This window comes from Hemiscyllium ocellatum, chromosome 24 (assembly GCF_020745735.1).
Source record: "Hemiscyllium ocellatum isolate sHemOce1 chromosome 24, sHemOce1.pat.X.cur, whole genome shotgun sequence".
Taxonomy (NCBI): domain Eukaryota; kingdom Metazoa; phylum Chordata; class Chondrichthyes; order Orectolobiformes; family Hemiscylliidae; genus Hemiscyllium; species Hemiscyllium ocellatum.
This window is the reverse complement of record NC_083424.1, coordinates 55581394-55598253: the sequence shown is the minus strand read 5'-3', so window position 1 is coordinate 55598253 and position 16860 is coordinate 55581394. Positions and strand designations below refer to the sequence as shown.

Sequence of the window (16860 nt, the reverse complement as noted above, 5' to 3'; positions counted from 1 at the left end):
TGGGATGAACCCCTTCCTTCCCAGCGTTGAACTGGGAAGGTCGCATTCCCTGTTGTTCCCCAGCGTGTGACTGGGATGAACCCCTTCCTTCCCAGCGTGGAACTGGGAAGGTCGCATCCCCCGTTGTTCCCCAGCGTGTGACTGGGATGAACCCCTTCCTTCCCAGCGTTGAACTGGGAAGGTCGCATTCCCCGTTATTCCCCAGCGTGTGTCTGGGATGACCCCCTTCCTTACCAGGGAGGAACTGGAAAGGTCGCATCCTCCGTTATTCCCCAGCGTGTGTCTGGGATGAACCCCTTCCTTCCCAGCGTGGAACTGGGACGCCGCAATCCCGTTTTTCCCCAGCGTGTGTCTGGGATGACCCCTTCCTTCCCAGCGTGGAACTGGGAAGGTCGCTTCCCCCGTTATTCCCCAGCGTGTGACTGGGATGAACCCCTTCCTTCCCAGCGTGGAACTGGGAAGGTCGCATCCCCCGTTATTCCCCAGCGTGTGACTGGGATGAACCCCTTCCTTCCCAGCGTTGAACTGGGAAGGTCGCATCCCCTGTTATTCCCCAGCGTGTGTCTGGGATGAACCCCTTCCTTCCCAGCGTGGAACTGGGAAGGTCGCATCCCCCGTTATTCCCTAGCGTGTGACTTGGATGATCCCCTTCCTTCCCAGAATTAAACTGGGAAGTTCGCATCCCCCGTTATGCCCCAGCGTGTGTCTGGGATGAACCCCTTCCTTCCCAGCGAGGAACTGGGAAGGTCGCATCCCCCGTTATTCCCCAGCGTGTGACTGGGATGAACCCCTTCCTTCCCAGCGTGGAACTGGGAAGGTCGCATCCCCCGTTATTCCCCAGCGTGTGACTGGGATGAACCCCTTCCTTCCCAGCGTGGAACTGGGAACATCGCATCCCCCGTTATTCCCCAGCATGTGTCTGGGATGAACCCGTTCCTTCCCAGTGAGGAACTGGGAAGGTCGAATCCTCCGTTATTCCCAGCGTGTGACTGAGATGAACCCCTTCCTTCCCAGCGTTGAACTGGGAAGGTCACATTTCCCGTTATTCCCCAGCGTGTGTCTGGGTTGAACCCCTTCCTTTCCAGCGTTAAACTGGGAAGGTCGCATCCCCCGTTATTCCCCGGCGTGTGTCTGGGATGAACCCCTTCCTTCCCAGAATTAAACTGGGAAGGTCGCATCCCCCGTTATTCCCCAGCGTGTTTCTGGGATGAACCCCTTCCTTACCAGCGTGGAACTGGGAAGGTCGCATACCCCGTTATTCCCCAGCGTGTGACTGGGATGAAACCCTTCCTTCCCAGCGTGGAACTGGGAAGGTCGCATCCCCCGTTATTCCCCAGCGTGTGACTGGGATGAACCCCTTCCTTCCCAGCGTTGAACTGGGAAGGTCGCATCCCCTGTTATTCCCCAGCATGTGACTGGGATGAACCCCTTCCTTCTCAGCGTGGAACTGGGAAGGTCGCAACCCCCGTTATTCCCCAGCGTGTGACTAGGATGAACCCCTTCCTTCCCAGAATTAAACTGGGAAGGTCGCATCCCCCGTTATTCCCCAGTGTGTGTCTGGGATGAACCCCTTCCTTCCCAGCGAGGAACTGGGAAGGTCGCATCCCCCGTTATTCCCCAGCGTGTGACTGGGATGAACCCCTTCCTTCCCAGCGTGGAACTGGGAAGGTCGCATCCCCCGTTATTCCCCAGCGTGTGACTGGGATGAACCCCTTCCTTCCCAGCGTTGAACTGGGAAGGTCGCATTCCCCATTGTTCCCCAGCGTGTGACTGGGATGAACCCCTTCCTTCCCAGCGTGGAACTGGGAAGGTCGCATCCCCCGTTATTCCCCAGCGTGTGACTGGGATGAACCCCTTCCTTCCCAGCGTTGAACTGGGAAGGTCGCATTCCCCGTTATTCCCCAGCGTGTGTCTGGGATGAACCCCTTCCTTCCCAGCGAGGAACTGGAAAGTTCGCATCCTCCGTTATTCCCCAGCGGGTGTCTGGGATGAACCCCTTCCTTCCCAGCGTGGAACTGGGACGCCGCAATCCCGTTTTTCCCCAGCATGTGTCTGGGATGACCCCTTCCTTCCCAGCGTGGAACTGGGAAGGTCGCATCCCCCGTTATTCCCCAGCGTGTGACTGGGATGAACCCCTTCCTTCCCAGCGTGGAACTGGGAAGGTCGCATCCCCCGTTATTCCCCAGCGTGTGACTGGGATGAATCCCTTCCTTCCCAGCGTTGAACTGGGAAGGTCGCATCCCCTGTTATTCCCCAGTGTGTGATTGGCATGAACCCCTTCCTTCCCAGCGTGGAACTGGGAAGTTCGCATCCCCCGTTATTCCCCAGCGTGTGACTGGGATGAACCCCTTCCTTCCCAGAATTAAACTGGGAAGTTCGCATCCCCCATTATTCCCCAGCGTGTGTCTGGGATGAACCCCTTCCTTCCCAGCGAGGAACTGGTGTGTCGCATCCCCCGTTATTCCCCATCGTGTGACTGGGATGAACCCCTTCCTTCCCAGTGTGGAACTGGGAAGGTCGCATTCCCCGTTATTCCCCAGCGTGTGACTGGGATGAACCCCTTCCTTCCCAGCGTGAACTGGGAAGTTCGCATTCCCCGTTGTTCCCCAGCGTATGACTGGGATGAACCCCTTCCTTCCCAGCGTGGAACTGGGAAGGTCGCATCTCCCGTTATTCCGCAGCGTGTGTCTGGGATGAACCCCTTCCTTCCCAGCGTTGAACTGGGAAGGTCGCATCCCCTGTTATTCCCCAGCGTGTGTCTGGGATGAACCCCTTCCTTCCCAGCGAGGAACTGGGAAGGTCGCATCCCCCGTTATTCCCCATCGTGTGACTGGGATGAACCCCTTCCTTCCCAGCGTGGAACTGGGAAAGTCGCATTCCCCGTTATTCCCCAGCGTGTGTCTGGGATGACCCCCTTCCTTCCCAGCGAGGAACTGGAAAGGTCGCATCCTCCGTTATTCCCCAGTGTGTTACTGGGATGAACCCCTTCCTTCCCAGCGTGGAACTGGGACGCCGCAAACCCGTTATTCCCCAGCGTGTGTCTGGGATGAACCCCTTCCTTCCCAGTGTGGAACTGGGAAGGTCGCATCCCCCATTTTTCCACAGCTTGTGACTGGGATGGACCTCTTCCTTCCCAGCCTGGAACTGTGACGTCGCATCCCCTGATATTCCCTAGCTTGTGACTGGGATGAACCCCTTCCTTCCCAGCGTGGAACTGGGAACATCCCATCCCCCGTAATTCCCCAGCATGTGTCTGGGATGAACCCGTTCCTTCCCAGTGAGGAACTGGGAAGGTCGAATCCTCCGTTATTCCCAGCGTGTGACTGGGATGAACCCCTTCCTTCCTAGCGTTGAACTGGGAAGGTCACATTTCCCGTTATTCCCCAGCGTGTGTCTGGGTTGAACCCCCTCCTTCCCAGCGTTAAACTGGGAAGGTCGCATCCCCCGTTATCCCCCAGCGTGTGTCTGGGATGAACCCCTTCCATCCCAGCGAGGAACTGGTCAAGGTCGCATCCCCCGTTATCCCCCAGCGTGTTACTGGGATGAACCCCTTCCTTCCCAGCGAGGAACTGGTCAAGGTCACATCCTCCGTTATTCCCCAGCGTGTTACTGGGATGAATCCCTTCCTTCCCAGCGTGGAACTGTGACGTCGCAATCCCGTTACTCCCCAGCGTGTGTCTGGGATGAACCCCTTCCTTCCCAGCGTGGAATTGGGAAGGTCGCATCCCCTGTTATTCCCCAGCCTGTGACTGGGATTAATCCCTTCCTTCCCAGCACGGAACTGGAAACGTCGCATCCCCCGATATTCCCCAGCATGTGTCTGGGATGAACCCCTTCCTTCTCAGCGTTAAACTGGGAACGTCGCATCCCCCGTTATTCCCCAGCGTGTGACTGGGATGAACCCCTTCCTTCCCAGCGTTAAACTGGGAAGGTCGCGTCCCCTGTTATTCTCCAGCGTGTGACTGGGATGAACCCCTTCCTTCCCAGCGTGGAACTGGGAAGGTCGCGTCCCCTGTTATTCTCCAGCGTGTGACTGGGATGAACCCCTTCCTTCCCAGCGTGGAACTGGGAAGGTCGCATCCCCCGAAATTCCCCAGCGTGTGACTGGGAAGAATCCCTTCCTTCACAGCGTGAAAATGGGAAGGTCGCACCCCCGTTATTCTCCAGCGTGTGTCTGGAATGAAACCCTCCCTTCGCAGCGTGGAACTGGGAACGTCGCATCCCCCGATATTCCCCAGCGTGTGACTGGGATGAACCCCTTCCTTCTCAGTGTGGAACTGTGAAGGTCGAATCCCCGGTTATTCCCCAGCATATGTCTGGGATGAACCCCTTCCTTCCCAGCATGGAACTGGGACCGTTGCACCCCCCGATATTTCCCAGCGTGTGACTGGAATGAACCTCTTCCTTCCCAGCGTGAAAATGGGAAGGTTGCATCCCCGTTATTCCCCAGAGTGTGTCTGGGATGAATCCCTTACTTCCCAGCATGGAACTGAGAAGGTCGCATCCTCTGTTATTCCCCAGCGTGTGACTGGGACAACCCCATCCTTCCCATCGTGGAACTGGGAAGGTCGCATCCTCCGTTATTCCCCAGTATGTGTCTGGAATGAGCCCCTTCTTTCCCAGTGTGGAACTGGGAAGTTCGCATCCCCCGTTATTCCCCAGTGTGTGACTGCGATGTACCCCTTCCTTCCCAGCGTGGAACTGAGTAGGTCACATCCCCCATTTTTCCCTAGCGTGTGACTGGAATGAACCCCTTCCTTCCCAGCGTGGTTTTGGGTATGTCCTCTTATTCCCCAGTGTGCGCCTTGGAATGTCCCCTTCATTCCAGCAAAATGATTGGGAATGTCATCCCGAATTCCCAGTCTGTGAGTGAGTCCCCTCCATTCTCCTGCGGTAACTGGAAATGCCCCCAATTTCGCATTTGTGTCTGGGAATGTTCTCTCGTTTCCCGGTCTGGGACTGGAAAATGTCCATCTGAGTCCCCAACGTGTGACTGGGAATAACACCCCCATTCCCAGTGTCTGGCTGGGAATGTGGCCCTCAATTCCCAGTGTGGAACTGGGAGTGTCTGCTTCATCCCCAGTGTGTCTGTAGAGTATCCCCGGCATTCCCGGTGTGTGACTGGGAAAGTGCCCTTCAATCTCCAGTGTGTTATGGGAATGTTCCTGTGATTCCCATCTGTGTGACTGGGATAAGCCGCCTGAATCCAAGGCCAGTGAAGGCAGGAGTGGGCGGCAGGTTGACAGCACCCAGGAGCATTCTGGGAGAATTCGGCTCAGTCTCCACGAGCGAGCAGTGGATCTCTGAAGTACACAATGTCACGCCATGGGCTTTGGGGATAAAGGCAGCAAGCTGATGCCCAGGTAAGATGGTCTTCTATTCCTGTTTGTAAAGGGGCAGAGGTGGCTTTGAGGGCAGTGCTGTCTGCTCCTGCCAACTGTGGGAGATGAGGGAGCAGTCTCGTGTCCCTGATGACTATGTCTCCAGGAAGTGTGACCAGTTGCAGTTCCTCATAGACCACGTTGCTTGGTTGGAGCAGCAGTTGGACACACTGAGGAGCTTCCAGGGCACAGAGAGTGTGATGGACACTAGTTACAGGGGTGCTCCCTCAGGTAGATTGGTGACCACCAGGAAGGCAGTGCTGGAGTCCCCTGTGGCTATTCCTCTCTCTCTCTCTCTAACAGGTACACCGGTTTGGGGATTGTCAGGGGGATAACCTCGTGGGGGGGTAGACATTGGGACCAGTAACTCATACCTGAAGGCCAGGCAGAGAGAGATCCTCATGGGCTGATGTGGGTTTATTTCAATGGAAGGAGGGTTCTAGGGAAGGCAGGTGAGCTTCGAGCCTGGATCAGTACATGGGGGTGATGATGTTGTGGAGAAAGTGAGGTCTGCAGATGCTGGAGGTCAGAGCTGAAAATGTGTTGTTGGAAAAGCGCAGCAGGTCAGGCAGCATCCAAGGAACAGGAGATTCGACGATTCGGGCATAAGCCCTTCTTCAGGAATCTGTGTCTGGGAATGTTCCCTCGTTTCCCGGCCTGTTGTAATGATGTTGTGGCTGTTACAGAGACGGGGTTAGGACAGGGACAGCGGATATAGGGAAAGGAAAGGTTTGTAGGGATATGGGCCTGGAGCAGGCTGGGGGCTGGCTGGGGCTGACACAGGCTTGGGGTCCACCTGGGGTGGGTGGGGCTAATCTGGAGTGGGTGTGGCTAACCGGGGGTGGATGGGTCTCGGTGTGTGTGTGGGCAGTGCTAACCTGGGAATGGGTGGGTCTCACTGTGTGTGGGCGGTGCTAACCTGGGAATGGGCGGGTCTCACTGTGTGTGGGCGGTGCTAACCTGGGGGTGGGCGGGTCTCGGTGTATGGGGTGGTGCTAACCTGGGGGTGGGCGGGTCTCGGTGTGTGTGGGCGGTGCTAACCTGGGGTTGGGCGGGTCTCGGTGTGGGGGGCGCGGTGCTAACCTGGGGGTGGGCGGGTCTCGGTGTGTGTGGGCGGTGCTAACCTGGGGGTGGGCGGGTCTCGGTGTGTGTGGGCGGTGCTGAGCTGGTGCTGGGTGCGTTAGTCCCGGGTGGACAGGGTGAACGGACTGGGCTCCCTTGGTCAGAGTGAGAGCAGGCTGTGTCCCACATTCCCCACTGGCATGGCCCTCCAGCTTTACGCTGACCTGGCCTCTCAGCCCTGTCGCTCCGTCTACCTGTTCATCAGGATCAATAACATTCCCTTTGAATTGAAGGAGGTGCGGCTGATTGCAGGTGAGGAGCTGGGAGAGAGCTCACACTCACACTCACACTCACAGGGACAGTGGGGGAGGGAGAGAGACACACTCACACTTACACTCACAGGGACAGTGGGGGAGGGAGAGAGACACACTCACACTCACAGGGACAGTGGGGGAGGGAGAGAGACACACTCACACTCACACTCACAGGGACAGTGGGGGAGGGAGAGAGACACACTCACACTCACACTCACTCACACACAGGGACAGTGGGGGAGGGAGAGAGACACACTCACACTCACACTCACTCACACACAGGGACAGTGGGGGAGGGAGAGAGCAGAGAGAGGGACTGAGAAACAGAGAGAGAGAGTCGAGAGGGAGGGCTGATCCACAGAGAGAGAGATAGATAGATAGAGAGAGAGAGAGAGAGAGAGAGATGATGTGGAGGAGACGGTGTTGGACTGGGGTGGACAAAGTGAAAAATCACACAACACCAGGTTAAAGTCCAACAGGAAGCTTGTGTTTCCAGCGAAACCTGTTGGGTTATAACCTGAAGTGTGATTTTTAACAGAGAGAGAGTGAAACCAGGCAGCGAGAGAAATCAGAGAGAGACAGAAAGAGAGAGAGGGAGAGTGGGGGTTGGGGAGATGATCCAGTGAGGCAGTGTGTGTGAAACCAGAGTGATGGAAAACACAGTGAAAACCCGGAATGAGAAATCGGAGAGAGATGATCCAGACAGTAAATGCAGAGAGAGAGAGTGACAGCAGGAGGGAGGGAACCACAGGAAGAGGGTTCGGGCTGGGCAGGCAGTGGGAGCTGGGGATTTCAGCGGGCAGCTGACTCATGGGTCTCTCTCTGTGCAGGAGAACAACATTCGGAGGAGTTTCGGAAAGTGAATCCCCTGGGAAAGGTGCCGGTGATAAAGGATGGAGAGTTCACCCTGTGCGAGAGGTAAGGTAGTTAGTGTTGTCTCGACCCTGAGGGGGCCAGGATGCCTGGAGATGGGGAGTGATGTGTGTTCTTGCTGCTGACTCTGGTTAGGAACACACTGACTTCCCCTGGGGACAGTGAAAGCTGCTCCCAAACACTTGGACATGTCCCACTTTTCCTGAATCAAACGGACTCCACAGCAACAACATTCCCTGGATGGTCCCTGTGCAATATCGGGCAGCAGGACTTGCATTTCTGTAGCGTAAAAAATGAGGTCTGCAGATGCTGGAGATCACAGTTGAAAATGTGTTGCTGGTTAAAGCACAGCAGGTCAGGCAGCATCCAAGGAACAGGAAATTCGATGTTTCGGTCATAAGCCCTTCATCAGGAATGAGGAGAGGGTGCCAGGCAGGCTAAGATAAAAGGTAGGGAGGAGGGACTTGGGGAGGGGCGATGGAGATGTGATAGGTGGAAGGAGGTCAAGGTGAGGGTGATAGGCCGGAGTGGGGTGGGGGCGGAGAGGTCAGGAAGAAGATTGCAGGTTAGGAGGGCGGTGCTGAGTTGAGGGAACCGACTGAGACAAGGTGGGGGGAGGGGAAATGAGGAAACTGGAGAAATCTGAGTTCATCCCTTGTGGTTGGAGGGTTCCCAGGCGGAAGATGAGGCGCTCCTCCTCCAGCCGTCGTGTTGTTATGTTTTGCCGGTGGAGGAGTCCAAGGACCTGCATGTCCTCGGTGGAGTGGGAGGGAGAGTTAAAGTGTTGAGCCACGGGTGATTGGGTTGGTTGGTCCGGGTGGCCCTGAGGTGTTCTCTGAAGCGTTCCGCAAGTAAGCGGCCCGTCTCCCCAATGTAGAGGAGGTCACATCGGGTGCAGCGGATGCAATAGATGATGTGTGTGGAGGTACAGGTGAACTTGTGGCGGATATGGAAGGATCCCTTGGGGCCTTGGAGGGAAGTGAAGGAGGAGGTGTGGGCGCAAGTTTTACATTTCCAGCGGTTGCACTGGAAGGTGCTGGGAGTGGAGGTTGGGTTGGTGGGGGGTGTGGACCTGACGAGGGAGTCACGAAGGGAGTGGTCTTTGCGGAACGCTGATAGGGGAGGGGAGGGAAATATATCCCTGGTGGTGGGGTCCGTTTGGAGGTGACCTTCATCAGGACCATCTGACAGTGCGGCACTCCCACAGCACTGACCCCTCTGACAGTGCGGCACTCCCTCAGCACTGACCCTCTGACAGTGCAGCACTCCCTGAGCACTGACCCTCTGACAGTGCAGCACTCCCTGAGCACTGACCCTCTGACAGTGCAGCACTCCCTGAGCACTGACCCTCTGACAGTGCAGCACTCCCACAGCACTGACCCTCTGACAGTGCGGCACTCCCTCAGCACTGACCCTCTGACAGTGCAGCACTCCCTGAGCACTGACCTTCTGACAGTGCGGCACTCCCTCACACCGGACCCTCTGACAGTGCGGCACTCCCTCAGTACTGACCCTCTGACAGTGCGGCCCTCCCTCAGTACTGACCCTCTGACAGAGCGGCACTCCCTCAGCACTGACCCTCTGACAGAGCGGCCCTCCCTCAGTACTGACCCTCTGACAGTGTGGCACTCCCTCAGCACTGACCCCTGTGACAGTGCGGCACTCCCTCAGTACTGACCCTCTGACAGTGTGACACTCCCTCAGCACTGACCCTCTGACAGTGCGGGGCTCCCTCAGCACTGACCCTCTGACAGTGCAGTACTCCCTCAGCACTGACCCTCTGACAGTGTGACACTCCCTCAGCACTGACCCTCTGACAGTGCGGGGCTCCCTCAGCACTGACCCTCTGACAGTGCAGTACTCCCTCAGCACTGACCCTCTGACAGTGTGACACTCCCTCAGCACTGACCCTCTGACAGTGCGGGGCTCCCTCAGCACTGACCCTCTGACAGTGCGGGGCTCCCTCAGCACTGACCCTCTGACAGTACGGCACTCCCTCAGCACTGACCCTCTGACAGTGCGGCACTCCCTCAGCACTGACCCTCTGACAGTACGGCACTCCCTCAGCACTGACCCTCTGACAGTGTGACACTCCCTCAGCACTGACCCTCTGACAGTACGGCACTCCCTCAGCACTGACCCTCTGACAGTGTGACACTCCCTCAGCACTGACTGACTGTATGATTATTCCAATTCCATGAATTGTGCTGTGGAGCTGTGATTGGTGCTGCTTCATGCAGAGAGTGAGGTGGCGAGGGGAGAGAGTGTATTGGGAGAGAGAGAGAGAGACGGGGGCCGGGGGGGGGGATAAAAGGGAGAGAGGGGCAAGGGAAAGAGAGAGAAATGTGATTGAGAAGGCGAGGGTTATGAGGTGAAACTGTTGCATGTTGTTAAGTCTGCACCGATGATTAAAATCTCCCCGTTAAAGACTCCAGCCTGGAAGGTGTATTTTCACAGCACCTGGAGCTGTTTCCCTGTCATCAGGACAATTCCATTAACAAAGTGCTCCCACCAAAAGGACAAGTCTGACCTTCCTCAAACCAGTTTTGTTGGTTGATTGATTTGACAAAGAATCCTTTGGCATAATATGTCCCAAAATACCAGATGGGAGCTTTCCCAAATTCCTGAGTGTGGTGGAAGACAGATTCGAGAACAATGACATCAGGATGTGACTGGGAGGGAGGGACGGGGTACAAACTGTGTGTGTGTGACCTGAGAGAAGCTGAACACAGGGACTCCGAGATCCTGGGAAATACATTGGGGATTTCAGCCCCAGGGAGTTAGTGTGAAGGACCAGAGGTGATGTTGGTGAAGGATGACTGTCTCCCTTCCTTCTGTCTCTCACAGTGTGGCGATTCTCAAATACCTGGCATGTAAATACAAGACCCCTGACCACTGGTACCCAGCGGAGCTCCAGAGGCGTGCCCGAGTGGATGAGTATCTGGCCTGGCAGCACACATCTCTGAGACCATTAGCTGGGAAAACCTTCATGATGAAGGTGAGAGATTCCCAATATCCTGTTTTTGTATCAAGCAACCAGTGTTTGTGAAAGCTGAGCTGGAATATCTCCTGTTAGGTGTGTTCCCGCCTTAGGGCAGGACTTGCTGTCCAATGTGGAGGGTGTTAATAACTCACAACCAAATCGAGAGAATGAGCCCAGCTTCTAATGGAGTGGGTTGATATACTTCATAGGAACCCACATGTATTTCAACACAAACTCCCATACTCTGCAAGCCACTGGGGTATTTGGTCTCTTTATCAACTTTAGAATATTGCTGAGGCTTTTTCTTTGAATAATTAACCTTTGTGTTCATAACTTCCTCCATGGAAACGCCTCAGCCAATCAGAGTTGACTTGCCCACCATCCGTGGAGTATGAATTGTTTGCCCGTTTGCAATGTGGCATTCTTGTGTTAGTCCTGACAACAGGCAGGGCAAGAGGAAAGCATTCAGAATCATCCTTTCAGCAAGGTACAACGTCAGCCTGAGAGAGTGAGAGGGGGAGGGAGAGGGAGAGGGGGAGGGAGAGGGAGAGGGAGAGGGCTTGGGACCATCTCTGAGTGCTGGGGCAGTGTCCCTTCAATGGGATGTGTGTGTGACTGAGGGTTAGTATCCCTCGTCAGCCCTGGGATAATCCTTGGTGAGTGGTAAGTGATGACTGAGGTGAATCAGGTTGAGTAATAAGAGATTGCTCACACACCTTTGACTGAAGTATCACAATAACCGGTTCCACAGGTCTGTCTCACTCTCTCATTTTCTCTTGGTCACATTCCACTCTGTCACGCTCTGCCCCAAGAACAGTTCGAATATCTCATTGCTCCCAGAGCCCGGGCGGTCTCCCTGGAGAAAACGTGCCTTGTTTCTTGTTGCTCAGGAGAAATGACAAAACCTCCTGGGAGTTGTTTCTGTTTACAAAGATCTTCAGTTACAGGAATAGTGTGACCATTCATTAACAGCAAAACATCCACACGCAAACATACGCGCGCGCACACACACACACACACACACACACACACACAATCTCCACAGCCCCGGGTCCTGTGAATGGAGCCTCCCCTGCTGCCTATACTGGAGCAGGACTGGGTGCTGGCTGAGGGGGTGTCAGCCACAGGAGAATAGTGCTACAGGAATAGTGCTACCATTCATTAACAGCAAAACACCCACACACAAACACACACACACAAACACAGCCTGTGTGTCTGAACGGTCAATCATTGGCAGGCTGTGGGTCTGACGAGGCCCTCGGCCTACTCTTCAGGCCTGGTCTGAAGTGACAGTCTCTGATTCTGGGCCGTGATTTCTGATTTTCTGTCTGGTTCTTGGGTCTGCAGGGTTTATTTCCAGTCATGATGGGGGCACCATGTCCTGAAGACAAGATGACAGAGGCCAAGGTTGAACTGGCCCAAGCCCTGAAGAGTTTCCAAGAGAAGTTCCTTCAGGAGAGGCCGTACATTGCTGGCTCGGAGATCTCCCTGGCTGACCTGGTGGCCATTGTTGAACTCATGCAGGTGAGTGTCCCTGACAGAGTTGGGGGGTGGGGGGGAGGTAGTGACAAATATTCTGGCATGAGGAGGAGGAGGAGGCCTTTTCACCCGTTTGTGTGAGCCCTTCAGTGGGAGCTGTTTGATCCCTGGATCCTTCTCGGCTCTCCAGCGATCCAGTCGTTCTGAAATGGTTACAATCTCGAGCTCAGTGACCACCCCCTCCCCCCCCCCCAATCCCACTTTGTGCTGATGCGTTATACAGGTATCGCCCACTTTTCAAACGTTCACTCTGTGTCACTTTGCTTTAATCAAAGACCCACATTCGGACCTGGTTTTGCTCACCGAAACAAATCCAAAGAGGAATTTCGCTTTTACAACAAAAGGTGAGAGTTTTCCCTGATAAAATAATGCTGCTTCACTTTACTCCATTTCATGGGAACGCTGTAGTTTGGGATAGCAGGAGATACCTGGATAACATGGACATTTCACCACAAAGTGGGAGTGGGGGAGGGGGGGGTCATTGAGCTCGAGATTGTAACCATTTCAGAATGACTGGATCGCTGGAGAGCCGAGAAGGATCCAGGGATCAAACAGCTCCCATTGAAGGGCCTCCTTGGGATCATTAGATATTGGAGCAGGAATGGGCCATTCAGCCCATTGTATCTGCTCCACCATTCAATGGGATCATGGGTAATCGGATAATCCTACCATTGCCAACTTTTCTGAGTTGCCCCATCACCATCGATTCCCATATTGATTAAAATCTGTCTCTCCCATCCCTGAATATACTCCGTGGCCCAGTCTCAGCAGCAGTCTACAGGAAAGCACTTCACAGATTCACTCCCCTCTGAGTGAAGACATTCCTCTTCATCTCTGTCTTCAATGGACAACCCCAAACTCTGAGGAGAAACTGAGGCCTGCAGATGCTGGAGATCCGAATCGAGAGGGTGGTGCTGGAAAAGCACAGCAGGTCAGGCAGCATCCGAGGAGCAGAAGAGTCGAGGTTTCAGGCAAAACTCCTTCATCAGGAAGGCTTCCTGATTCCTGAAGAAGGGCTTGTGCCCAAAACGTTGATTCTCCTGCTCCTCGAATGCTGATTCCTGATTCCTGCTGTGCTTTTCCAGTACCCCACTGTCAACCCCAAACTCTGAGATGATACCTTCTGGTCCTAGGCTCGGCCACAAGGGGAAACAATATTTCACAAACCAGCATGGCCCTGGGTATAAAATACCAACCTCCAGGATGGTGCTCCTTGATATGATCACCACAGGAGATCTATGTTTGTTCCCAATCCCCATTCCCATGGACAGGGTTTGGAAGATTAAACAAGGGAAATGTACCCTCCTGTGGGATAAAGGAGGGTAGGGGGCATTTCCAGGATTGCAAGCTGTAACTAATGGAGTGCTGCAGGGACCAGTTCCAGGGCACCAGTTATTTAGAGTACAGACTAAATGATGAAAAACTGAATACCCTGCAGCCAAGTGAGTGGCACGGTGACTCAGTGGTTAGCACTGCTACCTCACAGCGCCAGGGACCCGGGTTCGATTCCAGCCTCAGGCAATTGTCTGCATGGAGTTTGCACATTCTCCCCGTGTCTGCGTGGGTTTCCACCGGGTGCTCCGGTTTCCTCCCACTGTACAAAGACGTGCAGCTCAGGCGAATTGGCCGTGCTAAATTGTCCATTGCATCCAGTGATATCCAGGCTGGGTGGGCTACTGAAGGAGTCGGGAATATGGGCAGTGGGAGATCAATATCAGCAGTTGGTGAGTCACGTGACCCTGAGGTGGAGCACTGCGCACACATTCAAACTGACTTCAGACCTGAAGACTCGGAGTTTTCTCCACAGATGCTGCCAGACGTGCTGAGCTTTTCCTGCAGTTTCTGGTTTAGTTTCTGATTTACAGCATCCACAATTCTTTCAGTTTTGGTTCAAACTGTGTGAGTCTGTGTGAGTGTGTCTGTGTGTGAGTGTGTCTGTGTGAGAGTGTGTGTGTGTCTGTGTGAGTGTGTCTGTGTGAGTGTGTGTGTGTCTGTGTGTGTGTCTGTGAGATTATGTGTGTGTCTTTGCGAGTGAGTGTGTGTGTGTGTCTGTCTGTGAGATTATGTCTGTGTCTGCGTGAGTGTGTCTGTGTGTGTGTCTGTCTGTGGGATTATGTCTGTGTCTGCGTGAGTGTGTCTGTGTGTGTGTGTCTGTCTGTGAGATTGTGTGTGTCTGTGTGAGTGTATCTGTGTGAGTGTGTCTGTCTGTCTGCGAGATTGTGTGTGTGTCTGTGTGATTGTGTCTGTGTGAGAGTGTGTATCTGTGCGTCTGTGTATGTGTGTGAATGTCTGTGGGTCTGTGTCTGTGTGTGTGTGTCTGAGTCTGTGTCTCTGTGTGTCTCTGTCTGTGGGTGTCTGTGTCTCTGTGTCTGTGTGTGTGTGTGTGTGTGTGCGTGCCTCTGTCTGCATGTGCGTCTCTGTCTGTGTCTATCACTGTCTCTGTGTATGTGTGTGTGTGTGTGTGTGTGTGTGTTTGTGTCTCTGTGTGAGTGTCTGTGTCAGTGTGTGTGTCTCTGTCTGCGGGTGTCTCTGTGTCGGTGTGTCTGTGTGTGTGTGTCTCTGTGTGTGTGTGTGTCTCTCTCTCTCTCTCTGTGTGTGAGTGTCTGTGTCGGTGTCTCTGTGTGTGTGAATGTCTGTGTTCAGGTGTCTGTGTCGGTGTGTCTGTGTGTGTATATCTGTATGTGTGAGTGACTGTGTCGGTGTGTCTGTGTGTGTGTGTGTGTGTCTCTGTGTGTGTGAGTGTCTGTGTTCGGGTGTCGGTGTCTCTGTGTGTGTGAGTGTCTGTGTTCGGGTGTCGGTGTGTCTGTGTGTGTATATCTGTATGTGTGAGTGTCTGTGTCGGTGTGTCTGTGTGTGTGTGTGTGTGTGTCTCTGTGTGTGTGAGTGTCTGTGTTCGGGTGTCGGTGTCTCTGTGTGTGTGAGTGTCTGTGTTCGGGTGTCGGTGTGTCTGTGTGTGTATATCTGTATGTGTGAGTGTCTGTGTCGGTGTGTCTGTGTGAATGTCTGTGTCTGTGTGTGTGTGTGTGTGTGTCTGTGTGTGTGTGAGTGTCTGTGTCAGTGTGTATCTCTGTGTGTGAGTGTCTGTGTCAGTGTGTGTGTGTGTGTCAGTGTGTGAGTGTCCCTGTCTCTGGATAAACATGGATGTTGGCCTCTGTGTGATCCGATGCCCAGTGGGAAGTGGGTGAACGATGGTCTGGTTTGTTTCGGTGTCTTACTGCCCCATGATGGTGTCTACCCCGTGCTCACTGACTCCTCTGCCTGTCCCTGCAGCCCCTCGGTGTTGGCTATGACCCATTGGAAGGTTTGCCCGCGCTCACCGCTTGGCGTGATCGGGTGAAGACGGCAGTCGGCAGAGATTTATTCGACAAGACCCACGAAGGAGTCCTCACAGCCCTGGATACGCTCAAGTCTCTGTCCCAGAGCCAGCCTGAAACCCTGGCAGCTTTAAAAGCCAACTTCATGAAGTACTTCAAGTAAAATGGCAAAGAGTTCACGACACAGACCCCAACTCCCCCTCCCCTCCCCCCTCACAGTGCAGTAAAACGACTGATTCCACCTCCATCCTTCTCATCCTGTCCAGCCTCATCAATCTGCTCTCATCCTATGGAGAATAGAGAATAAAGATCCAACTAAAGCTGGCCATCACATGGTTCCTGGCTGACTTCTTCCAACTCCAGTCCTGGAGAATGTTATGCCCCTCCCCCCCCGATATAAATGAGGGGAACAGCAGTGTGAAGGGTGAAGGGAAAGGTTTCCTCCAGTGTGTCAATGGAACATTGGATTCCCAGGTCATGACCTAGGAAGCAGTATCGAATCAGGCTCTTGGGAATTAAACAGACCAAGGGAAGCAGTGTCCCGTTTCGGAAAGGGGAGGTGTGTGATGGGAGCGTTTGGGGAAGAGCGATTGGAATATTAATGTTCCAGTCGTCATGGGACAAGCCTTTACCAAACCCAGTGCCACGTTTCCAGGTGGGCTGCCTGTAAAGTTCCCAAGGTCACCTTCCTGTCCGGCCCTGAGTGTACAGGCAGGGTCTAGGACAGACTGCCCATCCTTCCCTCTGGTTGACACCCTCAAGTGTTCATCTCTCAGTTGGCGGTAATTTTGAGGTGGCTGGGTGGAGTTGGGGATGGTCACCCTGTTCAAAGCTTCAGGTGGGTGAGGGGATACTGCCCTGAAGGACCTTCCTGCCAAATTAGGCAGCCCCTCCCCACTAAGACCCTCCCCCTGTAGATTAGTCTGGCGCCACCAGGCTCTCTGTCAAAACCCCACTTTCCCCAGCACTGCCTCTCTATCACGTACCCTGCACCAAGTTTATCTTGGACTCCAGGATCTAGAGTCTGGGGACTGTGTGTAGTCCCCAGATCGTTGTTCATTGCTGGGACGACAGAGCTGTGATTGGCTCGATTGAGGTGGATCTTCCATCTGATCAAGGGACAGAATCCCCCTGTCTCCATCCAATTACAGCTTCCATCAAATGTGACTGGTGCAGAAAACGTGTTACCCCCCCAGATCCTACCCATGGGTCAGGAGTACAGTCAAGAGTGAAACAACACAATGGGGGGAGGGGATGGTTTCAGTGAGCTTTGAAATTATCTGGGCTTGAGAAGATTTGTAACTCAGGTTGAGGTTTTGGATGTAGGTTTGCTTGCTGAGCTGAAAGGTTCATTTCCAGACGTTTCGCCACCATGCTAGGTAACATCTTCAGTG

At 54.3% G+C, this 16860-nt stretch overlaps 1 protein-coding gene across 1 annotated transcript; it reads left to right on the top strand.

Annotated features, from left to right (window-relative positions):
* Nucleotides 1-6522: 6522 nt before the first annotated feature.
* On the top strand, nucleotides 6523-15797 carry LOC132827216 (glutathione S-transferase theta-1-like). The gene is made up of 5 exons (XM_060843827.1): nucleotides 6523-6755; nucleotides 7588-7675; nucleotides 10478-10628; nucleotides 11961-12137; nucleotides 15423-15797. The coding sequence occupies exons 1-5, from the start codon at nucleotides 6644-6646 to the stop codon at nucleotides 15627-15629; spliced, it is 735 nt and encodes a 244-aa protein (XP_060699810.1). The 5' UTR covers nucleotides 6523-6643; the 3' UTR covers nucleotides 15630-15797.
* Nucleotides 15798-16860: the final 1063 nt, after the last annotated feature.